General features: G+C 42.8%; 2 protein-coding genes across 6 annotated transcripts in view; one reads left to right on the top strand and one right to left on the bottom strand.

The window, feature by feature from the left end:
- Positions 1 to 7,578, top strand: part of P4HA3 (prolyl 4-hydroxylase subunit alpha 3) — a gene marked incomplete at its 5' end in the record, with an annotated part of 43,221 nt that extends 35,643 nt beyond the window's left edge. For 2 of the 5 annotated variants that reach the window (XM_081061861.1, XM_081061864.1), the window contains 3 exons: positions 2,714 to 2,782; positions 4,104 to 4,200; positions 4,968 to 7,578. In XM_081061861.1, coding sequence (XP_080917987.1) covers positions 2,714 to 2,782; positions 4,104 to 4,200; positions 4,968 to 5,038 — 237 coding nt within the window. In that variant the 3' untranslated portion in view covers positions 5,039 to 7,578. The other 3 variants (XR_013994134.1, XM_081061863.1, XM_081061862.1) reach the window with 3 other exon arrangements.
- Positions 7,579 to 10,029: 2,451 nt separating this feature from the next.
- PPME1 (protein phosphatase methylesterase 1) overlaps positions 10,030 to 27,598 on the bottom strand; it is a 57,700-nt gene continuing 40,131 nt past the window's right edge. The window contains exons 8-14 of the mRNA XM_081061854.1: positions 25,792 to 25,857; positions 22,907 to 23,030; positions 18,151 to 18,280; positions 16,706 to 16,750; positions 13,236 to 13,300; positions 12,589 to 12,656; positions 10,030 to 11,256 (exon numbers count right to left, since the gene is read on the bottom strand). Coding sequence (XP_080917980.1) covers positions 11,238 to 11,256; positions 12,589 to 12,656; positions 13,236 to 13,300; positions 16,706 to 16,750; positions 18,151 to 18,280; positions 22,907 to 23,030; positions 25,792 to 25,857 — 517 coding nt within the window. The 3' untranslated portion in view covers positions 10,030 to 11,237. The remainder of the gene's footprint in view (positions 11,257 to 12,588; positions 12,657 to 13,235; positions 13,301 to 16,705; positions 16,751 to 18,150; positions 18,281 to 22,906; positions 23,031 to 25,791; positions 25,858 to 27,598) is intronic.

The raw sequence follows: 27,598 nt of genomic DNA, 5'->3' as shown, positions 1-27,598 counted from the left end.
TGGAGAATATGAGAGTAATGTTGTAGACAAGTACAAAGGGATGAGTTGAAATCAAATTTGTGATTTTCTGCTCAGACTGGATATAAAATCAGTCCCAGTATAAAACAATGAAAAGTTTACACAGGGAAGATTTCCCTCCCTTCCCCACCGACCTCACATTCCTGCTCATGAGCTTCGTAGTACACAGATCAGATTCTCTTTTAAATTTGTTGGATAAGTCCACAGGTAGAGGAAGACAGGAAAGCCCAGGTTCCCCTCTGTTTTATCTTGCTTATGTCCACACTGGCTGACACCAGGGGTTACAACAGAATCATCCAGTTTGTTAGCTACTTTACCACAGGAGCAAATTGTTGCTCTCATTGTCCTTCCCAAAAGGATACAGGGGGGATTCAAGAAAGGCTAAAAATCACCCCTGCCATTTCTGGGTTCTGAGTCACCACGTCAGTCCAGTTTCCTCTAACAAGTGCTAACATCCTAATAGCCCTCACTTTATAAAGGTGAATGTGGTGGGATCCATGAATGTTCTGGGAGATAGTTAACCAGGGTGAGGTGTAGACTGGCACTGTTGTGTCATGCTTCTGGTGAGAAAATAATTTAGCAGTATGTATTAAAAGTTAAATATGAGAGATCCAAGATGGCGGAGTAGATAAACACTGTGCCTACATCCTTCCGTGAACACATTAAAATTACAACTAAATTATATAACAATTAACCTGGAGAATCATCTGAAGTCCAGCCAAATAGAAGTCCTATAACTGAAACTATCTATAAAGAAGCCAAATTGAGACTGGTAGGAGGGACAGAAACGCCGAATGGGCTCCAAACCTCCATGTGACAGTTGAGAATCAAGAGGAATATCTCTGCTATGGAGGTTCCCCCAGAGGCGCGAGGGACCGCAGCGTCCCACACCAGGCTCCTCAGCCCAGAGCACTGGTGCCAAGAAGAGGAGACCCTACAACATCTGGCTGTGAAAAGAGTCGGGATTCCAACCATCCGGGTGGGGCAGAAGGCTGCAGGAAACCTAGCTATTCTCTTAAACAGCCCACACACAGACTCACTTGCTCCCAGGCACTCACCTTGGGCTCCAGCGGAGGGATAGTGATTCGGGAAGTGTCAGAAACATATAGGGGCGTCCTCTGGAATTGTGGCTGTGCGGGGAGGGCAGGAGGATAGACGGCATTTTCCCTGTGTGAGGTCCTCCTCCTGTGAAGCTGGCAGGCAGGCGCCATCTTTCCTGTGTCGAGCCCTCCCCCTACACTTTCGTCCAACTCTTAATCTGATTGGCCTGGTGAGCTCTGCAGCTCCGCCCTGCAGATTCACTGGGACCCTGCCACACCCAACTCCCCCAACACCGGAGGCATGGTATATTTTATATTTTTTTAAATTTTAAAAATGAAACTAACTAAAGTATTAAATATATGCATATACTTTGACCCAATAATACTAATACTTGGATTCTTTCCTATAAAAACATTCTAAAGTGCAAAAATAATTTTATTCACGAAGATGTTCAGTGCAGTGTTGTTTATAATAATAAACATTAGGAAATACCCTGAATGTCAAGAATGTAATAACATAAAGGTTATGAGCAGGGAGTTTGTAGTCCGATAGCATTTGCTCAGCTCAAACCCTTGCTCAGTCACTGGAGTGTTAAGTGACGTTTTGTAAAGTACTTAATCTCTCTGCATCTCAGTGTCTCATCTGTAAAATGGGAATAATAACAATAACAATTCTTAGGATTGTTGTGAAGAATAAGTGGGATAACATGTTTGTAAAGACTTACCGTGTTTCCCCGAAAATAAGACCCAACTGGAAAATAAGCCCTAGCGTGGTTTTTCAGAATGACATCCCCTGAACATAAGCACTAATGCGACTTTTGGAACAAAACTTAATATAAGACCCGGTCTTATTTTCAGGGAAACACAGTAGTATAATGCCTAGCATATAGTCAGTCAGTCCTCAAAAAAGTCAACTCTTACGATGTAAAATATAACATTTTTTTTTCTGGATGGTAAAATGATGAATAATAATACTTTTAAGTATTTTCCTATTTTCAAAATTTTTTTATGTATTTTTTTGACAATCAGAAAAACATCTTCATATTAAAAGAACACATCGATAATTCTAGAATATACCAGTGGTGAAACGCCTTAGCTGAGGTTACTTACCTAGAGAGGGACTGAGTGATCTGGGAAACATGCCAAAGATGCTATCAGTAGTTCCTATGGTACCCAACTTTCAAAACTAATCATGTAGTCTACACTGTTCTGTGAGCCACAGTCATGACCCATTAGTGGACTGTGAAATAAATTTAGTGGATCTGGTCAGCATTTAAGAATTCTGAACTAGAATAGAATAAGATCAAATGGAAAATAACAGAGAGTATCTTACGTAGCAAGAATGTTTTATGGAACTTCTGCTTTACTTCAGGGCTGCTCATTGTAGCCCTCAGTAAGGATGTTGGCTGGAAGGATAAAGAAAGGGGGATTACTAAATGTCGTCCTCTTGAGGCCCTGCCATCAAACACTAATGCCATTGAGTAGGCTCCCTCAATTTCTAAACTGGGTGATTGTCTTTCAATAAGTAATTCTCCCAGAGCTGAAATAGGAGTGTTCACAGGAGGGAATCTGCAGAAAGGCCATCAGATGTCAGGTAGGGCAGAATCAGGCAGGCAGGGGCTCTTTCAACTCTGGCTCTTTCTCTGGTGTTGTAGCTGAGCTCGGTGGAAGCGGGAGGAGCCACAGCTTTCATCTATGCCAACTTCAGTGTGCCTGTGGTCAAGGTGAGTGGGGTCTGGTCCCAACAGATGCTTGTAAGAATGCAGCACCTAACACGCTGGCTTTCACGCTGTCTGTGCTTGCAAGCCTTTTCCTGGGAGGGGGGATAAGAAGAGGCCTTTCCCTGATGCCCAGAATCAAAAGATAATCCCTTGGTGTTCTTGACAAGCACATGGAATTGTGCCTCTATTTTTTATAGTGTTTACACTTATATTACAAGTAGATGATTACATGTCTGCCTTTCCTTTTATGATAGAACTCCTCAAAGGGAAGAACTGTTTTATTAATCTTCGATCCTCTCCAGCAGCTGGTCTCCCTCAGTCGTTCATTCCGTAAACACTGAGGGCTGGCTGGAGGCAGTGAGGGTATAAGGAAAACACAGAGTCCTGTTCTCCAGGAGCTCACAGAGAGGTGACAGGCAGTAACGACATATGGCAATAGAGAGTGAAATCAGGTGAGGCCCAGAGGAGGGCCATGCGTAAGAGATTTGTTGAATGAATGAATATTTCCCCCCAATTTCAAATCAATCAGTCAATAAGGGATGGCGGCCCTTACTGAATTCAGGAATTAAATGAGGACAAATAAATGAGATCATGCCTACGAAGCACTTAGCACAGTGTGTTCAATAAGTAAATGCAGTTATCTATGAATACTCACAGGGTTGGCCAAGGTAAAGTCAGTCTACAGGCAGTGTATAGGAAAAAATGCTGGGTATGGGCGGAAAAAAGGACATGTAGGATTTGAATTAAAGACACCCGGGCTTGAGTTCTGACTTGGCTTCTTAGTAGCATTGTTTAAAGCCCCTAAGCCTCTACTACCCTGCTGGTCAAGTGGGGAATGTGATAACGCTGGCTTCCTGAGGGGTGCTATTAGCGAGTGCCAAAGGAAGGGTAAGCGTCTGAATTAGTAAGTTCTTAGTTGTATGACGCATGTTTTGTTCCACCTTGTGGTTTTTGTTGAGTGCCTCACCTCTGATCCAATGACCCCCTATGCTCACCTTTCTCCTAGGACTTCTCACGCTGTCCTGTCGTCTGTTTTTATGTCTGTCTCTCCCACAAGACTGAGCTCCTGAGAGTAGCACTGGACAGGATTTGTCTCTGCATCTTTAGGGCCTGGAGCAGGCGAGGCCCTCAATAAATGACATATGCACGAACGAATGAGTAAATGACAACTTGAGACATTTTGTGCCATTTGATGCATGCCTTGCCTCCAATCTGCGCGGACAGTTTTCTTGTAATGACATGCATGCATTTATTCTCTCATGTGCTTTCAAAAACTGAGATTCTGGGTTGACACCCCCCTGGGGCGGGGCCTTTCTGTTTTCAGAATGCAGCACTGTTTTGGTGGAACCTGCATAGGAGTGGTAAAGGGGATGGTGACACACTTCATGCTGGCTGTCCTGTCTTGGTGGGAGATAAATGGGGTAAGTCCTGCCTTTCAGGGCATGTGAATGGGGTAAGGGGTTCACAATAAAGGGAGAGGGGGGTGGATGGAAAATAGCATAGGCCTTTCATTCCAAAAGCTTCATTACAGAACCCCGTTATATTGTGATCAGATTCTGGGGTAGTTGTCCCCAACAGATTGGAATCCTGTCACAGAACAGGTGTCAGGAAGAGTTTATTGACCCGACCAGATGGGTCTTGAGTCCTGAGCATGGACGAGGAGTAGTTGCTAAGTCCCAGTCCTCCATCCCAAGGTGAGAACCATCCATCAATGCCTCCCCATGAAGAGATGGTCTAACCAGGAAGAGATAAGTAGGGACGTGTTTATGTCATATATGTGTTCAAAAGCACTGAACTCTGAAGACAGAAGTAGAAGGGATTCTCACGCTGAGATGGCTACTGATAGGAGAAGCCACCCCTTTTCTCTTGTTAGTCTGGCACCACGGGGGGCGAGGGGCTTTTAGGAACTACATGAATCAAAGGGGACTGATTCTTAGAATCCACAGGTTTGAACATTAGTCTATAGCAGACAGGACCTGTCAGGGGCTTTTTCCAGGGGACAGTGTCCTCTTTGCTATTTATCTCTCCTAGAAGCAACATCATATAGTCCATAGCAGGGCTGGGGCCAGGGTGAGGCAGTTGAGTTGCCTGGTGCATAATTTAACGCCATTACACAGCCCCGACAGTGAGCACGGCCGCTGTCTGCTCTGCTCAGCTCGATCTCTTCTTCCTCCCCATCCTCTCCCAGTGGCCAACAAGTGGATACACGAATATGGACAGGAATTCCGCAGACCCTGCAGCTCAAGCCCTGAAGACTAAACTGTTGGCAGAGAAAACATCGGTGGAATTCCTGGGCTTTCCAGAGAAGCCAGAAGCCAGAAGTTAGGGTAGGAGAGGAGAAAGGAGAGCAACCTTCTGGAAGAGGGCGTTGTCAGGATGGTCTGTTCCTCGCAAATGGGAGACAAGGAAGTGGCCTTTACCAGAGGACACCTGAGAATTCACACTGTTTCTCCTCCAGGCATGAGTCCCAGAATGGACAATACAAAGGACTGGGCAAGAAGGCTGGAGAGAGAAGTTTCTGGAACTCAGACACTCTCTGCTGGGAACAGGACAATAGCAACAGTTTCTGGGATTTGGTCAGTGGGGCTTTTGTCATTTCGAGCCTTGACCACAGGGACCCAGAGGTGGCAATGAGGATACTTGCAGGAGGGGGCTAGCCTGGCTCCCATGGCTGTTTGCCCTTCTGCCCACTGACTTCTGCTGAAGACTGAGCAGGGAGTGTATCTGTATCAGCCGTGTACCTCACATGATGATGTTTTTTATGCAGAAAGCAACTTTCTTCTTTTTTTATATGATGATTTTTAAGACAGCCATTAAAAATGTTTACAAAGCATTTGTCACAACTGAGAATATTCTTACAATATAACATTGCATGAAAAAAATGTAGAGTATAAAATTCCCATTAGTCTCAACCTGGCTCACCTCCCACCATTCCCCTCTCACTACATTCCAGGCACGATTCTTTCTATTCCTCACAGCCACCATCTTCATCGCCCCCAAAATCATACCCACTTTTCAGGCCTTTGTATTTGCTGCTCCTTCAAATCCTCCCTGGATTTGAAGCTCCAGAGTAACTGCAGCTCCAGAGTAACTAAGACAGAAAGCTACTGTCTGTGGGTGACACTGCTCCCCTTCTTCACTGCTGCAGGGATCAGAGCCCAGCCATCTCAGAACTGCAGGGTGGGTCTGAGCTAATCACAGCTACCGCGAACTTGGTGAGTTTCCCGAGCGAGGGGCACCGTCTCATAATGTATCCATGAGTTAATGCTCTTCCCAAACCTATGAGCTTGATCCAGTCATTGCCCTATTTTACAGGCAAGAAGGCAGAGCTGGAGTTAAGTAACAGTCTGACTCCAAACTTGTACTGTGAACCACTACTTTCAAAATGTCTGAGAGGTGACAACTATAAAACATCTTGACCAGGTGACTGAGACCCAAGAACTGTCTGGCTGCAAATGAAGCAACAAGTGCTTACTGAGCATCCCTAGGGGCAAGCCGGGGCTCGTGCTGTGGGGCTGTGAGAGGTGCAGGGTGCAGTTCCTGGGAGCTGACGACCAGTAGGGGAACGAGACAAGTTTATCCCGAGTGAATTTAGCCGAGCACAATGTGAAAATGTTGCAAGCCATAGCGATGGATTATCCTGGAGGCTGCAATCCAGAGCAGAAGGGGTCATTTGGGAAAAGACAAGTGCTGACTCAGTGCCGGGCCCTTTGGGGGACCAGGAATAAAGAGGAGAATTAGGTGCTGACCCTGCCCAGACCCGCAGATTAAGACATGCACTGGTCTGGGAGTTCTGAGGCCTGAGTCCTAGCCAGGCTGTGCTACTGTGTGACCTTGGGCAAATCACTTTCCTTATCAGAGGTTTTGTTTTCTCATCTGTAGAATAGCACTGCTAACCTGTCTGCTCAGCCCACTCACAGAAGAATTGTGAGATCTTAAGGATGAAAATGTGCTTTAGAAATGGTACGCATTATATTGTGTCAGTTATTCTAAGCTTAAGTTTGATTAGTCACCAACGTGTAGCATCATCACTGATCATCAGGAAAAACTTTCTCCGCCATCACACAGTTAACTACTCAGCTAACTGTTCTCTCTATCCATTTGTAAGAGGCCAACCACTTGGCTCGTCTGATTCCAAGGTTTTGCCTGGCTACCGGCTGGGGTTTTCTAGCAAACTGCTGGGAGAGAAAGCCAGCTCTAGGAATAAGGGAGCCTCTTGAGTTTACACAACTTTCTGAGCCATGGAAGCAGAGTGAGAATGTGTTGATTCTGGCTGCTGATGGCACAGCCAGCTGGGGCAGAAGGAGTTGGCTTGAAGCTTACAAACAACACACTGTTCCTGCAGGGAAAAGTGTGACTGCCTTTCGCTTTCTCTACTCCTGTTGCGGGCTCTCTTCTTGCTCTTCTCTCGTTAATGTCTTGACTGGATCACTCCCTACCCCCAGTTCTGATGACAAGCCCTTGAATCCAACTTACGGTTCTTCCCACCTCACTGTCTGAATCAGTTTCTATCTTGTTCATCCCACCGCCAAAATCTTGAGCCCATCCTCTCTTCTCAGTGTCCTAGTTAGGTCCACCACTGCCTTTTATTTTACCTGGGCTACCACTGCCTCTTTACAGTGTCCAATCCATCTACACAGGGTCCCCGCATTCCCTAACTTCAGACAACTCCCCATTCTTGCCACTCAAGGCTTTTATGGCCTGCCTCCTGCTGCCTCTCCTGTCACAGCCTCTCTCCCAACCACGCTAAGCGTACTATCTCCCAGTTCTCAGACTGACTTCCAAGTCTCCTGGGCTTCTGCATGCCGTCCCTCTCCTTGCAATGTATTTCCCTTCCTTCTCTACCTCCGCTGTGATGACGCTTCAAAGCGCAACTCGAATGCTCCCTTCTGGGAAACCTTCTCTGACCTGTTTCCAGAGAAGTTTGGTTGTCCTCTTTGCCTTTGCGTAACGTGGTCACTCTAATGGTCTCTAGACTATGAGGCCATGTGAAGAGCCTCCTTATAGATTTATCTCTGTCTCCAAAGGCCATTGGAAGCTTGGCACAGAAGAGGTGCTCAGGTTTGCTTAATCAGTAAATAAATGCTCGTAACAGCAGGTTTAAAAGAAGATACCACCAAAAAGACATGCCCAGCTCCCGTCATGCCTTTGGCCTGAGTGCTCTCAATCTCAAGAATCTCCTCCCACTATTAAATATGTTTACCCCAAAATTTGCCTCCCTTCTTATTTCAAGAACTTCTCCTTGGGAATTTTTAGTATGCATGTGTGTGTGACAGACGGGACTTTGGTTTTACCCAAACATGCTCCTTCTGGCTCTGGTATAATCCTTCACTCAGAGGGCCCGGGGTCTTGTGTATTCCCTTCCTGAGTTTATCGTACTGAGGTATAGTCTTCACAAGGACACTGTTATGGCCAGCACACAGTAGGTGCTCATTAAGGATATATTGTGTGTGCATGGATGGCCCCTTCTCTGCTGCAGTGTGCTGAAACGCTCAGTAGACAAAGCTGCTGCCCCTCCTAGCTGTAGCTGTGGACAACACATTGCACATCCCTGAGCTTCGCTTTCCTTGTCTTTAAATTGGAGATAAAGGATCAAGGAGATATAAGTGACTAACTAGCACAGCAGCTAACACAAAGCTGGGCAAACACTTCGTTCGTTCTGTCTCCATTATTCAAACCTGAAGAGCCTCATTTTCCTGGTCAACATCGTCTTGCTTTTTAAAGTCTGGTATCTGGGCCAAATGACCTCTGCCCAGGGTCCCCTGTGTAGTCCAGAGACAGCATGAAAACAACGTAGGTTTGAATTCCGCCACTGCCACTTCTGAGCTGTATGAATTGGGACCTGTCTGCCTACCTGTAAAAGGAACATAACATCATCTACCTCATAGAGTTGCTGTGAGGATTAAATGAGATGTGTATAACGTTAATTAGACGACGTCAAAAATGTGATGACTACTATGACTTGCCTGGTGAACAAGTGGCTGTCTGTTCTTGAAAACCACACGGGATCATGCTGCCCCCCTGTGGACAACGGGTGCACAGCCCAGCACAGGGTCCTCCAAAGGGCTTGCTGGGAGAACCACCACACACAAAGCACTTTTCTTCTTTGCTGGGGATGTCATGCTTCACCCTGAAATACTTTGTGAACATCTAAATCAGAATTCTCAGAATTAATGTGCTGCTTAGAATACAGATCACTTCTTACTCAGTAGGTCCGGCGTGGGGACAAAATCTTTAACAAGCTTCCAGATGAGACTGATACTACTGGCCCACAGACCACTCTGAGTAAAGGTCTTAAGGATAATATGGGAGTGACATGACACAAACTATTTATTTAGTGCCTCCTCTGTGCCAGTTAGTGAGAGAGCCAGTTAATCTATATTAACTTACGTAGTCAAGACCCTATGGGTAGGTACTATTGAGATGAGGAAACTACAGCACAAAGAAAGTACGCAGTTATCTCATACAACCTGTAAGAGCTGGGCCTTCGGTTCTAATTTAGGCATCCTGGCCTGAAAGCCTTCTAGGAAGAGGATACCAACAGTTTGTAGAGATGACCGAGGGAGGGGCTTCCGCAGGGAACCAGCAAGGGTACTGAAGTGATCTAGCTGAGAGACGAGGCCTCAGCGCAGGAGCTGTAGGCTAAAAGGGGGGACATAGAAAAGAGAGTGGACAGGATTTGGTAGACTAGATATGAGTGTAAGAGAGGGAGCTGTCTAGAAAGCTCTGGCTGGTTTGGGCAATTGGAGAAGTCGTGGTACCATTTCCTGAGATAAGAAACCTGGAAAGAACTAATTTTAGTGGGAAGGTGAATTCAGTTTTAGAAATGGTCAACATGAGTGGCTTTGGGTCATCTCATGTTGAGATGTCGGAGAGATCTGAGAAGGTAACTGGAACTACCTCTAAGTGTCTAGCGCTCAGGAGACGATCGGGGCTGTGGACAAAGATTGGGTGTTGGCAGATGGCAAAGCCATAAGGGTCTGAGGTCACGTGGACAGTACACAGACTGTTCTGTTCTGGACCAAAGTTGACACGACAAATAATATGAAGAGACGGGACTGGACTCCACGTGTCCCTGGCTGTGGTGAGGTTGGCTCTGTTCATTCCACTAGGCATTCTGGATCTGGGGAGCAGGCAGAGCACATGATCCTGACTGGCTGCAGGAAAGGGGTTTGTGGGGCTCAATGGTGACTACATCCAACAAACTGTCAGCAGAAATATGGACAACTAAGAGAGAAAGACTAGGCTGATAAAGGTTGGGAGGTATTTATTTTCTTTCACAAGGTCATAAATAACAAAGAAACAAAGTAGGTCCCAGACTCCGGACCGTGCAGCAGGACAGGGATAGGAAGTTGTTGGGTGGAAAGGTGGAGGGGGCTACGCATCACCTAAGACAGTCACAGAAAAGATGGGCTGCAGGAGGCTGCCCCTCCCTGCCCTTGGAAATGTCGTGCCTGGGCAGCAGGGGGAGGCCACGGTGCTGTGATGAGGCAGCTGGAAGAGGGCAAAGACGGAGGATGCTGGGCTGTACTGTTTTCTGTGAAGAGCAACATGGAAACTACAAATGGCAAAGATAAGCTGTGGGTCTAGAAGAGGCAACGGGCACTCTGCACACCTCCAGGGACCAATTATGAAAACGGTTAAATTTGATTCTTAAAAACAACTCCACAGGCTTCAGCCTGCGGCTTTGTGCATGGGCTGTTCACCTGGGTTGCTCTGTGGCAGCTGAGGGCTCAAGAGGCCCCTGGAGCAGCCTGGCCTCAGCCCAGGGCAGGTGCCCAGACATGTGGGAGTGGACGGTGGGCTCTCCCCAGATGGGAGGCCATGTGCTTGGACTGGCTGGACCTGATTTTCAGGCTAGTTTCTTGTGATGCTATCCACCACCCCTCCCTGTACCTAAGGATTGGATCCTGGACTCTGTAAGTCTTCCAAGCCTAGAAGAGTAAGACTGGGATAAAAAGGTACGTGACTGGTGTTTTACTTGAAAGGGAAAAATAAGGATTACCCTTTGCATGGTCCCTCCCCTAAGGTAGGGAGGACCATGCAAGAACAACCTCAAGGAATGGAGGTCCCTGAGCCTGGGTGGGGGTGGGGGCGGACATTTGGACCATGTGCACTGCCTAATGCCGGGAATCGGGGCCCAGGGTGGCAGTTCTGATGGAGGCTGCACCCTAGGTAAGGCAGGGAGAATAGGCAGGGGCTACCCCTGGACATAGAAAAGGCGGGAGCCAGGGAGCCTTGGATTAGGGAGGCCGGTGTCAGTCAAAGGCCCTGGAAAACAATGCTTTTGGTAGGAATACACAAAAGGGCTTGTACATCTGGGGATGCCCGTCTATAGGAAGCCGGTGTCACATGGTCGGGCAGGAAGGTGAGGAGGAGACAGCGGCATCACAGTGGCCTCTGGTGCGATGTATTTACAACAGAGCTCAATGCTGAGGGAGGGACGGACAGCAGGTCACTAACAGCCAGGAAACACACTGTGAAGAGTGGAAAGGGAAACCCGTGTGACCATCACTAGCCTTCCCCCTGCTCACCCAGCCTCCTCCAGGAAGCCCTCCCTAACGACTGCCAAGGCCCATGAAGATCTGTCCCTCCTCCCCACAGCCCCACCGAGGGATAGACACGGGGTCTGCTCTCAGTGTACTGACTTGACCAAAGCTCCAGAGGGTCCAGGGGCACCAAATGCTGCTTATTAAGAGAAATTAAGTCTTTACTGTTGATTCCTGAGATCCATCAATGGTTGGTAGTCTGCGGGGTGGTTCAGCATAAGAGAATCATTGGTGTGCCAGGCTCACTGTGCCAGGCTCCTGTCTTCACTTCCAGTGCCTACCCTGTTCTGTCACCCTCAGCTCCCAGGCCCTAGCGTTCCAGGTTCTCTAACGCAGAAGCCATTCATTTTTTTTCAACATTTCTTCTTCAAACTTCCTGAGGGTGGGGAACAGGTTCCCCTGGGCCCTCACCAAAACCAGAAAAGAAACTTTCCAACTGGCAGGCTTGACTCTTCATCAAGATTGTGGACTTTCTAACGATCAGGGGCCTTCTGCAGCACAGACGCTAGTCCCCTGGGGTGGGGCCTACACCACGTGGTTTGGGTCACCATGCCTCTCTCTCTGCCTCCTCATCCCCAACAAAGAGCCCAACTGTCTCCCCCTAATCAGATGAACAGCACCCCAGGACGAAAGGCATCCTTTTTTCCTCTAGACCATTGGTTCTCAACTGGGAGTGATTTTGCCTCCCTTGAGACATTTGGTAAAATCGAGAGACATTTTTGCTTGTCACAACTGTAAGTGTGTGGGGGTGCTGCCAGCTTCCAGTGCGGAGAGGCCAGGGCTGCTGTTAAACATCCTACAGCGCACAGGGCGGCTCCCACCACAAAGGATTACCAGCTCCGAATGTCAGTAGTGCTGAGGCTGAAATCCCTGCTCTGGATTTCTACACGGCCTCCACGGTGGCCCAGCCTTCCTCAGCAGCAGGGCAGGAGAAGGCGTATGGCAGTTCTCTAAGAGCCTGGAAATGGACCGATTCCCATTTCAGCCCTCAGAGAAGGGCCATTCTGGAGGTGCACACTGCAGTGGGGAGCTGAGGGACGAGGTGCAATTTAATCTCAGCTCAGCAACACCCACTGGACCAGAGCACACAGAAACAACCAACGATGGTATTGCAGAAACACACACGCTGGGCTCTGTGTTGAGGAGGAAGAGGGAAGCCATGGTGACCCAAAACAGGCAGGATGAAGGCAGACATATTTACCACCTTGCAATATCTTTCTGTTGGAGTTGGCCAGCCATGCTGGGCTTGTACTTCCTTACCACTGGAATCCACCGACGGGCTCTGCAAACCTGTGTCGGATCAGGAAAGTGGCAACAGCTTCAGCTACCTGGAAAAGGGAGAGAAATTACAGGCCATATGCAGGTTAGCAGTGGGGGTCCTGGGGACTTCTGTTGGAAGGTTAGGATCTTAGAGGACTCAAGTCTCCTAAAGGTCTTGGGAGCTTGAAATCAAAAGGACCCGGGTCCTCGCAGGACTAGGAGCCTCTTCCCTATCATCCCTGACAAGAACTACTGAGAAGTCAAGAATGATGTGAAGGCTTATTTATTCCCTGAGAGTTACAAAATACCTTTTTCCTACAGGGGGAACACATATTAATTCCTGTTACTGTAGTTTAGGGAGCAGTTTCGACCCCAATTATCCCTTTTTCCATCTGGCTTTTTGGGGTAATGGAGAAGTAGAGCTTAAGATCTTCATGTAGGGCCTTGCGATGAAGTAGCCGTGAGCTCCTCAGCCCACACAGAAAGCCCAGAACACAGGCAGCTGCCAGGAGAAGCCTGGGGGCTGGCGGAGCGGCACCGGTGCAGGCCCCACAGGCTGACTCACGCTTGCTCTACTTTCTGTGAGCCCCAAGGTTACTTACTCGCACAGCTGTCCTCAAAACTCGGTCATCAATCCCGGGACTCACCTTGTCTGGCGCGTCCTCATGGACTGCGTGACCACACTGGGGTAGGACCTGCATCTGGAACTTCCCTGCACAGGAAACAAGCCCAGGTAACCTCAGGGACTACAACAGCCCTCTCCTTACCATCTCTGCAGCTGCACAGACACTCTAAAAACCCCCTCCTGCCTCCCCCAATACTCCGGACCCAGTTGCCAAGTCTTTGAGGAGGGCAGTAATACTTGTAATTGTAACCTTGGGCAAATCATTTTTCCTTCACTTTTTTCTTCTGCAACTACTCAGTGTGCATTTACTTTGGGCCAGATACATGGGAAAAAACAGTTCCAGTTTTCAGGGGATTATAGTCTAGTGGGGGAGCAAAACACAAGAACGAACATTTTAATGCAGCATGTAGTTGTTTGATTAAACTGAGCACAAGAAACTGGAAGAACATAGGAAAGGGGACTTCACCATCAAATAAGGATCCAGGGAGGCTTCCCATGCAGAAAGAACAGCCTACACAAAGGGAAGGAGATGAAATGCTTGTTCCTGGAAATAAAAAGTTTGGCATGGTGCTTTTGAGAGTTAATAATGAAGCTGAAGAGGCACGCAGGGAACATACCATTAAGGGTTCTGTAAACTACGTTAAGGATTTTGAAATTTATGATGACAGTAATAAGTTACCACGTGAGTACTTAACTATGCGCCAGACACTGTGCTAAGCACTTTCTCATACTATCTGTGGAACACTGCAAGCTTACAACTAACATGATAGCTATTAAGAGTGAACCATCATGATGACTGATAAAGCAAAATCTATAAACAGACTAAACGATATGGGACCCCGACCTCCCACAGGTAGAGAGCAGACTCTCAGCGCCTCAGTGTCTCCATTTACAAAATAAGGGATAATCTCTGAAAGTCCTTCTGATCATCATGTTCTGTGATTCTTACTCCAGTTACACAGTGTTTTGAAATTTTTTTCAGAATACTCTCCTACCCATTTTTTATGTTGATTCTCAACATAAAATTAAGCAGGACAAATATGGAAACACTTTTTTGAGATGAAACAGAGGCCATGATTAGTGAAGTGATTTGCCCAAGGTGGCTTAATTAGTAGAGGAACTAAGACCATTCCATTCAGTAAGGCCCCGCTTATGCCCCTCTTCTTGCTGTAAGCTGCCCAGGGTGTTCCAGCCTATTTCCCTCTTCCTTGGATCTCCTACTGTTCCAAACACAGAGCAGCTTATGCCCCTCTTGGTGTGTAAGCTTATGTTTTATATGCCAGGACTGTGTCATTTCTGTAAGAACGGGCTAGTATCATTACTTGCTCTATATCCCTAACAGGGCCCAACACAGGGCTAGACACTGAGCAAGTGCTTGCTGAGTCTTGGATGAATCAGTAATTGAGAGAACGACCAGATAAAACTTATCTCTAACCACCCCAGGCTTAATGACTAGGACGCATTTTTCATTCCTCTTTAGGAGAATGGGTATAAGGAATCAAGGAGAACTCACACATACTAATAACACTAAGTCCAGTACACATAAAATAATGTGATCATGGGTGACCTTCACAATTACTCAATGAGGTGGGCATATTTCCAAACCCTTAAGTTCAGAGGGTTTGAACCTTACAGATGAGGAACCTTAAGTTCAGAGAATGTAAAGTATTAATATTCACCCAAGTTGCATCATGAGTGTTGAGTTTCCAGGATTCTATACCTAATTCAGCTGGTTTAAACACAATGCTGGGAAGGTTATGGCTAGGAATCTGCGCCGACTTAGCCATTTCCCTTTGTTTTATGGGATGTCCCTCTTCCCAGCCATTTACTCTCTATACTCATGGGATGCTTTGAAAGAGAACGTGGTTTTGGCATAATCTTCACGGGGGAAATAGGAGGGCATCTAATGAAGAACCGTGAGTGCATTCTGGACATAATGAAGCTACCATCTGTCAGACTCTTACTTCACCCATTTAAACTTCACACAATTGTATTGAGATATATCATCTCCGTTTTATAGATGAAAAAACTGAGGATTAAAGAAATAAGCCATTCACTCAGGCCACAAAACCAGTAATAGTGATTTAAACCCAGGCCTATCTAATTTCCAGGCTGGCAATCAACACTGGTTCCAAATGCTATTCCAGTCCAGATTAACTACTTTCAGGTAGTATTAGTGGCCATGTTTCATTCTTCTCTCTGCCCAGCATCAAGCATAGGTCTTATACAGAAAGAGTGCTGCGGAAAGGTTTGCTTAAATTGAATTTCAGGAAAGGAGTCTAAGCTCAGAGTTACCAACAACAGTGCCGTGAAAGTCACACAGGCCTAGCCCCTGGTCCTGCTCCAGGCCTCAGGACACTGTAGTTAGAGGAAGGGAATGGTACAACAGCCTGGGGCCAGAGTCTGACAAATCATCCAGGAGCCTTTGAACAACTGCTGTTTGGGAATATAGCCACTTTCTCTGTGGAGAGCTTGAGGGCAGCTAAAACAACAGTTTGAGGGGCCCATGAAATATCCAAGTGGAGATGTCCAGCAGGTTTGATACATGGGCCAGGTCTGAAGCTCAGGAGAGAGGTATGAGCTGGACGTTTAGCTTTGCGATTTACCAGGGTATAAATGAAGTCATTTGATTGCCCAGAGAGAGTAAGTAGAAAAGAAGGAAGGTCAACAACAGTACCTTAAGCCTGAAATGTTGGCCTTGAAGTTGGCACCTCTTCTTCCCATAACTCAAAAGTTGCCAATGCCAACTGACTTCACTTACACCGAGACTTTCATCCATAATAAAGCAAGAACCTCCATAAAATTGGTCCCACTGCCTCTACTGTCATCTGGCCAACACACCTGGACCTGAGCACATGTCACTTTCCTGCTCATTGTGCCTCTCAGAGCTGAGGCTGCCATCAATTTTCTCATGTTATAGACTAAGAAAACTAAAGCTAAGGCAGGTCAAGTAACTTGCCCAGTGTCAAAAATTTAGTAGGAAAGAAGCAGTAGTCAAATCTGGTCCAAACCTCAGAGCCCTTGCTTTTACCGCCTCACCGTGCTGGCTCCAAAACAGAGTTTACACTTTTTTGTATCTAGATTATCTTGGACCTTTCCTTTTCTTAAGACTTCAAACAATAAAAATACTGACCAGTATTCAGAATATCTCCTTTCACAATATTATATATACTCATAGAGTACTTTATAGTTTCTAATGCTCTTTTCAAAGACATTGCCTCATTTCAATCCTTGTAACTCTGGGACATAGATGGTAGTATAATACACGTTTCTAGAAGGGGAAAAAATACCAAAGCTCAGAAAAGAGAAATATTTGCCCACAATCATGTAGTGGGATCAGAAGCAGAGGTGGATGCCAAATTTGGGTCTAACTCTAAAGCACATGCTTTCTCCACTGCACCTCATCATCTCAGAACATTAATTTCCACATGACTCTGCTCCTTTCTGTACCTTCGGAGAAGGACCTGGGGACGTAATTTCTTGATGTCTTACCTTGCATTTGGCCAATAGTCAGATCTTTATCCAATCTATCAACACCTAGAGCAAAATAAGAGAATCCATAAGCACCTTACTAGAAAAAGTCGTGTGAAATAGGTTTTGCTGTTCAAGTATGAAATAAAAATTGTTACGAAGTTTTAAACATGATGACATTCTTAATTCATGTTAATGGTAATCCTAACTCCCTGAGGCTATAGTCTCAATACATGAAGCTTTCCAGGCAATCACTTTACTCATTTAAACTGGTTTCTGAAAACAGGGTTTTTCTTTTTTAATTTCCATTATACTCAGAATATCCTTACACCACTCTAGGAGAAGGGCTTGGGCTTGACCAGGTACAGAGGCCAGGCTAGAATCAGGCCATCCAGGAGGATGCTTATGTTTCTCTAGGTTTAGGGATTTGGTGGGGAGGAGAAAGGGCATAAGTGAGTGCGGATGGTACTTCACCTTGGAAGTCATTACCCATTTGGTGAGTAGTTACAGATAGCAAGGACATATTCAGATGACAATACACCCACACTGCTATGGACTGAATTGTGTCCCCCCTCAATTCATACATTGAAGTCCTAATCTACAATGTCACCATAATTTGTGATGTGGAAGTAACTAAGGTTAAATGAGGAAGTAATTAAGGTTAAATGGGGGCATAAGGGTAGGGCCTTCATATGATAGGATTAGTGTCCTTATAAGAATAAACCAGAGGGCCGGCCCGGTTGCTCAGGCGACCGGAGCTTGGAGCTCTGTGCTCCTAATTCTAAAGGCTGCTGGTTCGATTTCCACATGGGCCAGTGGGCTCTCAACCACAAGGCTGCCAGTTCGATTCCTCGAGTCCCCCAAGGGATGATGGGCAGTGACCCTGCAACTAAGATTGAACACGGCACCTTGAGCTGAGCTGCCGCTGAGCTCCCGGATGGCTCAGTTGGTTGGAGCGCATCCTCTCAACCACAAGGTTGCCAGTTCGACTCCCACAAGGGATGGTGGGCTGCACCCCCTGAAACTAGCAACGGCAACTGGACCTGGAGCTGAGCTGCGCCCTCCACAACTAAGACTGAAAGAACAACTTGAAGCTGAACGGCACCCTCCACAACTAAGATTGAAAGGACAACAACTTGACTTGGAAAAAAGTCCTGGAAGTACACACTGTTCCCCAATAAAATCCTGTTCCCCTTCCCCAATAAAATCTTTAAAAAAAAAAAAAAAAAGAATAAACCAGAGAACTTGCTCTTGCTCTCTCTCTGCCATGTAAGGGCACAGTGAGAAGGAGGTTGTTTGCAAGCCAGTAAGAAAACTCTCACCAGAACTCGACCATGCTGGTACCCTGATCTCAGACTTTCACCCTCCTGAACTGTGAGAAAATAAATGTGTTGTTTAAGCCACCCAGTCTATGGTATTTTGTTATGGTAGCCCAAGCTTACTAATGCATGCATATACACACTTACCAGCCAAGAGCAGCAACTTAGGAATAGGACAACTAAGAAAGAGATTGGATAAGCCTCGGAACCATCCGTCCCAGTATTTTTCTGTTTTTGCCAGTTCAATTCTCCAAGTGTATGGATGGTCTTTTTTGGTCTGAAGGAATAAGAGCAAGTTCTGAGTCTTTGAGTGCAACCCCTGGAGGAATAGGATAAAAACTAGGTCCCTATGGAAAGGAAAGGGAAGGAAACTAGCACTTATCAGGGGCCTACTATGTTCCAGACATTTTAATATACATTTAATCTTTATAACAGCATTGTAATATAATAGTGTTATTTCCATGTTTAGATAATTAGAAGTTTATTTTTACTTCTATTAGTTTCAGCAAACTTAGGAGATTTTCTTAAGATCACAAAGCAAGTAAATGGTAAAGCCAAGACTGAGTTCTTTTTTATACCCATTTGGCAAAAAGAACACACTATCATAAGGGTAATTACAAAAACCACACTGTAGTCTGAAAAAAAATGCTTAAAATACTAAATAAAAGAAGCAGAGTACAACATGTCATCTAAGTTAGGATTAATACTGGGAAAATGCGGTATATTTTGGGAAAGAACTGGAAGGGAAAACTGAAAATACAATGATTTGTTGGTAGAGATTGTTTTCCCTGTATTCTGATTTATGATAATGATATAATGTTCCTGCAATAGTAATTTAAAAAAGGGAATCTGACACAAATATGACAAAAATGTCAACATCTGTTAAGTCTCAATATAAAATAGATGGGTGGGCAGAGTACAAAATGATCAAAGGCAAACTGAACAAATAAATGATTCTCTATACTTTTCTGAATCATTGAAGATTTGAAATATTATAACTGAAAAGAATAATTGGGATACCGCATCAACCACAATGTGAAAATCTAGAAATGAACACCAGACAGCAACATATTGTGTTCAAGATCACTGAATGGTTAAGATGTCCATACTACCTAAAGCAATGTGCAAATTCAACACAATCCCTAACAAAATCCCAATGGCATTTTTTCTAAAACTAGAAAAAGTCATCTTAAAATTATACGAATGTCAAGGGACCCTGAACAGCCAAAATAATTTTGAAAAAGAAAAAAATGGAAGGACTTACATTCTCTGATTCCAAAACATATTTGCAAAGCTACAGTAATCAAAATAACATAGCACTGGTATAAAAACAGACAAATATACCAATGGAATAAACTAGAAAGCCCAGAAATAAACCTTCATGTATATGGGCAAAAGATCTTCGATAAGGATGCCAAGACCATTCAATGGAGAAAGGACAGTCTTTTCAACAAATGGTGCTGGGATAACTGACTATCCACATGAATGAAGTTACATCCCCAACTTCGTACCATACACAAAAATGAGCTCAAGATGGATCACAGACCTAACTGTATGAGCTAAAACTAGAAAACTCTTAGAAGAAAATATAGCCATAAATCTTCGTGAGCCTGGGCTAGGCAAAGCCTTCTTAGATATGACACCAAAAGCACAAGCAACAAAATGAAAACTAGGTAAGTTGAATTTCATCAAAATCAAACTTTTGCACTTCTAAGAATACCATCAAGAATGTGAAAAGAGGAGCATTTTCTCAATTCATTGAGATTTTGCTTTCTGGCAATTGTTGTCAGCTTAGCTCAAATAAACTCGTATATACATTTTCTCTTTAAAAAAAAAAAGAATGTGAAAAGACAAGCCACAGAACAAGAGAAACTATTTGCAAATCAGGGACTTGTATCTAGAATATATAAAGAACACTTACAACTCAATAATAAAAAGACAAATTACCCTATTTACAAATGGGCAAAGGACCTGAATAGACATTTCTATGAATGTCTTCAGAGAAGATACACAAATGTCCAATAAGCACACGAAAAGATGCTCAATATTGCTAGTCATTAAAAAAATGTAAATCAAAACCACAATGAGATACCACTTCGTACACACTAGGATGGCTATAATCAAGAAGAGAAACAAGTGCTGACAAGGATATAGAAAAACCTGATTCCTCATACACTGCTGCTGGGAATAGAAAACAGCACAGACACTTTGGATAATGGTCTGGCTTGGCTGTTCTTCAAATGATTAAACATTGTTTAATTGTTACCTACTATCCATCAACTCCACTCATAGGTGTATACTCAAGAGAAATAAAACCCTACGTCCACACAAAATTTGTACACAAATGTTTGTACTAGCATTATTCATACTAGGCAAAAGGTGGGAACATCCCAAATGTCCATTGACTGACGAGTGGATAAAAAAATGTGGTCTATCCATACAATGGAATGTTATTTAGCCATAAATAGGAATAAAGTACTAATACATACCACAACATGGTTGAACTTTGAAAATATTATGCTAAGATGAAAGAAGCTAGTCACAAAAAACCACATACTCATATTGTATAATTCTATTTATATTACATATCCAGATTAGGCAAATCTATAAAGACAGAAAGTGTGATTGCCTAGGGATGGGAAGGTTGGGGGAAAATGTAAAAGTGACTGAAAATAGGTATGACATTTTGTTTTTAAAGTGATGGAAATGTTCTAAAATAAGATTGTTGTGATGGTTGCACAACTCTGTGACTATACCAAAAACCACTGAATTGTATACTTTGTATGAGTTATCTCTCAATAAAGTAATTTTAAAAAGAGATTTATGAATATTTCCTGGACAACTAAATTTATTCCTTTAAGGACCAAAGCTTAAATATTTTCCCTTTCTTATCTGTATTTTAACCATTTTGTATCAGATTTGCCTCCCCCCGATTCTCATTAAATGTATATCTTACAGAGCAGACTGGATGTAACTAACCTCTTATGTATGTCTCAGGATCATTTCAAATACCACTTTTTATATTGTGCTGTAACAGAAATGCCCCTGATGGCTAATGGGACCTAGATGACCACTGGATATCATGCTTCAGAAGTTGCAGCTGGTTTTTTTGTTGTTGTTAAATTTAATTTGTATTATTAACATTTTCTCCACCATTTTATTTAATAAATTAATTGCTTTATTTATTTTTCTTTATTGAGATATAACTGACACATAACAACATGCAGGTTTAACACAAGTTGATATGATACATTTATATATTGCAGTATGATTACCACCATAGCTTAGCTAACACCTCTACTGTGTCACATAATTATAATTTATTTTTTGTGGTGAAAACAATTAAGTTTCAGTCTCAGATATTCAAAGTTTATAATACAGTATTGCTTTCTATAATTACTATGCTGTGTGTTACATCTCTAGGACTTATTTACCTACTAGTTGTAAGTTGTGACTGTTGTTTGGAGTTTCTTTGTATCCTTCCTCAAGTGTAGACTTTTTAACTATATTCCTTATTGCTTGATGTGCCTTAGTTTGTCCTCCTAACAAAACTGCTGGAGCTTATATAACTTCATATAATTGGGCTTATAAAAAATTGCAAAGAAAAAACAAGTTAGAATTAAAAATCAGAGTATATGGATGTGTTCTAGAGCGAACATTTATGTGTGACCAAAGGCATGTATATGTACCTGAGTTGTAAAACAGCGATTGTATCTACAATGCAGAACACTAAAATGAGAAGTAGAGATGATAAACGTGAAACACTCAGTATAGTTCCTAGCACATAACAGGTAAAACATAACTGATATTTGTATCAGAGTCTCAAATATACTAAATACTCCTTGATTATCTGGGGCAAGTCTCCTCATCTCTGAGTCTTAGTTTCTACACTGTTCACATGGGAGAAAAGACTTCCCCTCACCTTCCAGAGTGCTGGGAGGGCAAACTGATCAGGCATTGTTTCTATTTTTGTAAACTCCAAAGATGTACAAAGTAATATTCACCGATCTTAAGGATGACAAGAAGATCCTCATTAAATTAAAAGGACTGTTTAAAAAAATGTACTTTCCTTCTTGCTAACAGTAGCTTCGCCAAACGCAAAGGAATATGTGGTATACACCAAGTTCATTACCTGCCATCTGTTAAATGTTTATAATCCAACCCAGAAAGTCTGCTGGTAATGCTCACTAATCATTGCCAAGAAAAAGGCAGCCCTTTCCACTACTGTCCTCAAATCAATTGCTCAGCAAGTATTCACAGAACATTTTCTATGCACACAACTCTGAGCTAAATGCTGAGGGAAATTCATATAGAACATCAGATTCTACCTTCAAAATACACAGGTTAATTTTGTTGAGAGAGAATTCTTGGGCAATTAGAAGACATTGAATCTGCACGCTAGGGATAATTACTAGGAGATCATAGTATCTTTGAATGTGGCTTACAAAAGTAAGTTCTATGAGTTAGCAGTAACTTCATAAAACAAGTGCTAAGTTGTATCACACAGACTTTCAGTGCTGGAGAGGGACTGATACAAACTGAGGTCAGAAAGCTTCCCAAAGAGATACTCCTTGAAAGATGGGTAAAATCTGGATGGACTAAGCAAAGACTGGTATGAAATGGGATTTTCCTCATGAGATGAACCACAGGAACCGAAGTACAGACGCCAGAAAGAGCCTGATAAAAGAGCAGTCTACTTAAGAGTAGGGTATACACTGGAATTTTTATGTTCCAATCTGTCAGTGCTATCAACAAGTGCTTACATCTTTTAGTTATTCTAAGCATCTTTGCTCCCTAAAATACCTAATGGTAGACAAGAAGAACGTCACCTCCCCTTCTCCATCCCCACACTCTGAACCGTTCGCTACCCCATCCTTCCAAGAATGGGCAGGCTTTTACCCACCTCCAAGTCATCTTCCTTTTTCCTCTTGTGTACTGACTCACTTCCTTCTTCATCTTCTTCTTCTTCCTCTATGATTCCTTCCACTATAGATTTTGAGCCTTCTGGACTTGTAATTCCTTCACACCTAGGGTTTTTAAAAAAAAAAAAAAAAGTACTATCACACACCTCTATTCCATACACAAATATCTCAGAAATTCTGATACTTATAGCCTTTAATAATCAAATGTTGGTTAAAAATTAATGCTCCTGGGAGGATGTGGAAAATGTGCATTTTTACATGTACAAAGGTAGACCAGGGCTGTAGAAGATCATGGCCAATATATGACGATACTCCAAGGGATGGTTTCCCGTTCTTGCACAGATGCGGACCCACAGAAGGGAGTAACCATTTTCTGAGGCATGGTGACAAGAGTTTTACTGGCATTATCTTATCTAATCCTCGTAACAATCCTATGAAGTAGCGCTTAAGAGTTAAAAAGCTGGTCCAGGATCACCTAGCTCATGATTAGGTGAGGGTGGGAGGCAAATCCAGGCCCAGTTAACTCTGAAGTACGGTGCTTTTTTCTACTGAACCCTGCTTATAGCAGAACAAGGCTCAAACAGAATGGTAAAAGCCCCTCACTTTTTAATTAGCCGAGAGAAACGCAATTTACTATAACCATGCCAGCTGAACCTTGGCGATTAGAACATCTGATCCAGCCAATTATTGTTGTTTTTCCTCTAAAAAGCAGTATCTCTTTATTATATAATTAGGTAGAAAAATGATTATTATACCAACAGCTGGTATTGTAATTTCTTTTAGCGAGAATTTACTGGAAAATATACACTGACAAGTGGTAAAGGTAAAAATCCCAAGGGCCTGGGTAGCAGTTAATACCAAGGTCTGCTCTGCATGGTAGAGAAGAATTTGTTATTTTGCCCTTGAAAGGGAGAGAAAAAAGGGAGAAGAGGAAAGAGAACAAGCAAGCTAAAAAGAGACTAGGATAAATTGAAGGTCAGTGAACTTCAGTGGTGGATTTTTAAGAATGATAACATCTCCTTCTCTGTCTCCTCTACCAAACCTTCAGAGAAGTGTATGTTCATAAATGTTTTGTTAAGTGGAGATTTTCCATGGAACTTGAGGTACCAAGTTCCACAGCTAGACTGAAGAACCAAAACAAAGAAACAACATGTGCTTTGGGTTTCCACAGCTAGGGACTGGGAGTACAAGAGAATTTCACCTACATCAAGAAGGGCAGGAAGGTTCCAGCTCATATCTATGTGACAGTTAAAACACACATACTCTTACATACACAGGTTTACATATTAAGAGAAAACAACACTTAAGTTTACAAATTAAGTAAAATTTAAAATTCACTGAATTACCTGCATATAAGCCATGTAACTTCCTTATAAAATGCTTTACCACTTTTTTAGACAAGTCAGATCTCAAAATATTTAGGCATTGAAAAAGTGGGCAGTTTCACAGTTTATTCAAAGCCTCTGCATTGTGTCTGTCAGACATTACTACTCAGGTAACCCTTTTAGGCATAAAATCCATAATATAGGCTTTGGAGTCAAATACATAGAAGTTTGAATCTGAGCTCTGTCATTCACTAGCTGTGTGATCCTGTGAAAATCATTTTACCTTTCTGAACTTCTACATCTTCACCTATAAAACAACATTTATCTTAAAGAGGTAAGGATTAAATGAGATAGTGCAAATGAATTAATGAATCCAGGGAATGATTATCAATGACTACTAACATTCAAAAAAAGAGACAACAGACATTAAGTGCTTCCTGATGACATTAAACAATATTACCTATTCCTAAAAAAAAACTTAAATAACCAAAATAACAACAAACCAACCTGAACTTGATCAAATCTGTAGATCTAACTAACAATTTACAGACAATACAGGGAACAAAGGAACATGTTAAATTATATCTTGAGGAATCAATCAGTAAATCCAGATTGTGGGAAATTCTACAGGGCAAACAACCAGGTTTCCTCAACACGTAAACTGCAAGGAAAAAAATGAGAGAGAGAGAAGTGGACCCTATAGAGAGCATACTGAAATCTTACAGAGGAAACTGTTTGTCTGGAATTGATTTCAAAATATTGTGCTTAGGGAAAATAAATAGGGTACAGATGAAACAAGACTGGCCATGAGTTAAAAATGGGTAATGAGCACACTGGGGTTCATTGTATTATTCTACTTTTATATGTTTGAAAATTTTCTATAATACAAGGTTGTAAAAAAATGAGACAATGTATATAAAAAACCCTGCACAGTGCCTGGCAAGGAGGAGACATTCAATAGTGTCATTGTCATTTTCATCAATTCTTGTGCTCCCTATAAGTTCCATTGGGCAACATTTTCTCAATTCACCTAAAGTTTATTTTGTGACTACATAACAATCTAGGACTCACGTAACCCTATCCAGGAAGATCAACCGGGCTAAATAATCTTAGCTCATCCTTAGAATCTGGCTTTTGCTCAGGCTATGCTAACATTTTTATCCTATAATTTCCTCACAATCAGGTTTGGCCTAGAAGAAGACTGTTACCAGAATGACACCATACTGTCAGCACTAGAGTGGACACTTAATTTTTAATGTCCATTCTCTGGGATTCTTCACTTTTAACACTCAGAGTTGTGCTAATAAACTAATACAGTATTATATAGAAAACACTATTTGGTCTTGGGACTTCCTCAAAAAAAAGAAAAAAGAAAAGTAAATCTGTACAACTAGCCCAACTGAGCTCACTTATAAAAATTATCTAAAATAATGAAGGCATTCACAAGGATGGTATGGTAGGTATGTGACAAAAAAGCAATCAGTAAGTCCTTCACCATGTTTCAGTCTCTAACCAGCCCAACAGGGAAAGATAAGACCTACTGTTTGACTTGGCCAACCATTGAGACACGGGCAGACTCCAAATTTCGAATTTGGCCACTCTTCACACTAAAAGAAAAAAGTGAGAAGGGAGAGAGGGGGTTATTTAGCACCCACTTTATCATGTCACTATGATCAAATGAATAATTCTGCAGATTCTGTGGGATCTATTAAAAATTATGGTTACCAAGGTAGCTTATGTAGAGATTACCACTCCTTCCCACTTGGTGATTATGGCTACGTATAACCCAAGTAGTAAAAATTAAGTAAAGACAAGGGGGTGGGGGGTGGGAGATGAGGGTAAGGGGGATCAAATATATGGTGATGGAAGGAGAACTGACTCTGGGTGGTGAACACACAATGGGATTTATAGATGATGTAATACAGAATTGTATACCTGAAATTATGTAATTTCATTAACAATTGTCACCCCAATAAATAAATTTAAAAAAAAATTAAGTAAAGACATTGAAGTCATTTCAATTCTGCAAATATTTACCAAGGATACTATGTGTCAGGCCTGTGCTCAAGAAGTACAAAATTCAGTGGGGAGAAAGGAACACAAACAGATAATTTTAATAGGGAGAGTGGACAGAATAGGATAGGCAGGCAGGGGCTAGCTCCGAGAGGTCCTTGCATGCCATGATACAGAGCTTAGGAGCTTAGACTCTACTGTAATAGATTAGTTTACCCAGATGTGTCCACCTAAGTATTCCTAAGGGCCAAGCAAAATGACTGCATGTTCCTGGGGGAACTGGAAACACCACCTGAAGCAGGCCTCCAGAACACATTTCTTTAAATCTCATTTTTTAGCTTAAAAAAATCGTATAAAAATTTAAAGTGTACATCCCTTAGATAATTATATTTATGTTAATGATAAATAGAAGCAAATGGAACTGCTACTTCATTTTTCTACCACCAATTAAATCTGCAGTATCTACAAACCCACCAGTATTCATGATCATATATTCTGCCCCGACAACTTTAGTTTCATATATGAATTATCTCTGTTCCTGTTCAAAGGCAACCTTGGTGACTGATTCCCATTCCCTTTTGCTTATGAGTACTTTGTTTTCTTTAGTTTTCCTGTCTCTCTCCTATGTCCTCTTTTTTTTTTCCTCTAGTGGATATTATAAAACGTCCTTTACAAACATTCTCTAGCCTTTGAAAACATTCTTAACCCCACATTCACTAGTAGATACCACCCCACTTCTGTTCTCCTATACAACAAAACTTAGCAAAAAAGTTCTTACTTGCTTTCTCTACTTGGTCACCTTCCATCCTTTCCTCAACTAATATCCCCATCTTCTAACAGGTTTTTATGTCCCACTTATTTTCTGAGATTTCCTTTGCAAGGTTACCTCCATCATGCCAATTCTAATGGTCACTTCTTAGCCCTCACCTTCGGTGATCTCTCAGCATTATTTGACACAGATGCTTTGTCCCTCCTTCTAGAAACACTTGCTATACTCGCCTGGCTTTCCTCCTATCTCACCAACTGCCTTTTCAGTTTCCTTTGTTGGAGCTTCCTCTTCTTCCCAAGCTCTAAATATTGTGTAGTATCCCAAGGCTCAGTTCCTGGATCTTTTTTCTATCAACAGCAAACCCCTATGTGAGTGCATTCAATCTTCTGGCTTTAAATATTATCTATGCAACCATTACACTTCAATTTATCTCTAGCTAAACCTCTTCTAATTACAGACGGTCCCTAACCTATGATAGTTCGACTTACCATTCTTCAACTTTACAATGGTGTGAAAGCAATGCATTCAATAGAAACCATACTTCAAACTTTGAGTGTTGATCTTTT

The sequence above is a fragment of the Rhinolophus hipposideros genome (assembly GCF_964194185.1).
Source record: "Rhinolophus hipposideros genome assembly, chromosome: 10".
Classification (NCBI taxonomy): domain Eukaryota; kingdom Metazoa; phylum Chordata; class Mammalia; order Chiroptera; family Rhinolophidae; genus Rhinolophus; species Rhinolophus hipposideros.
Note: the sequence above shows the minus strand (reverse complement) of the source record. Positions and strands in the feature narration are given on the sequence as shown.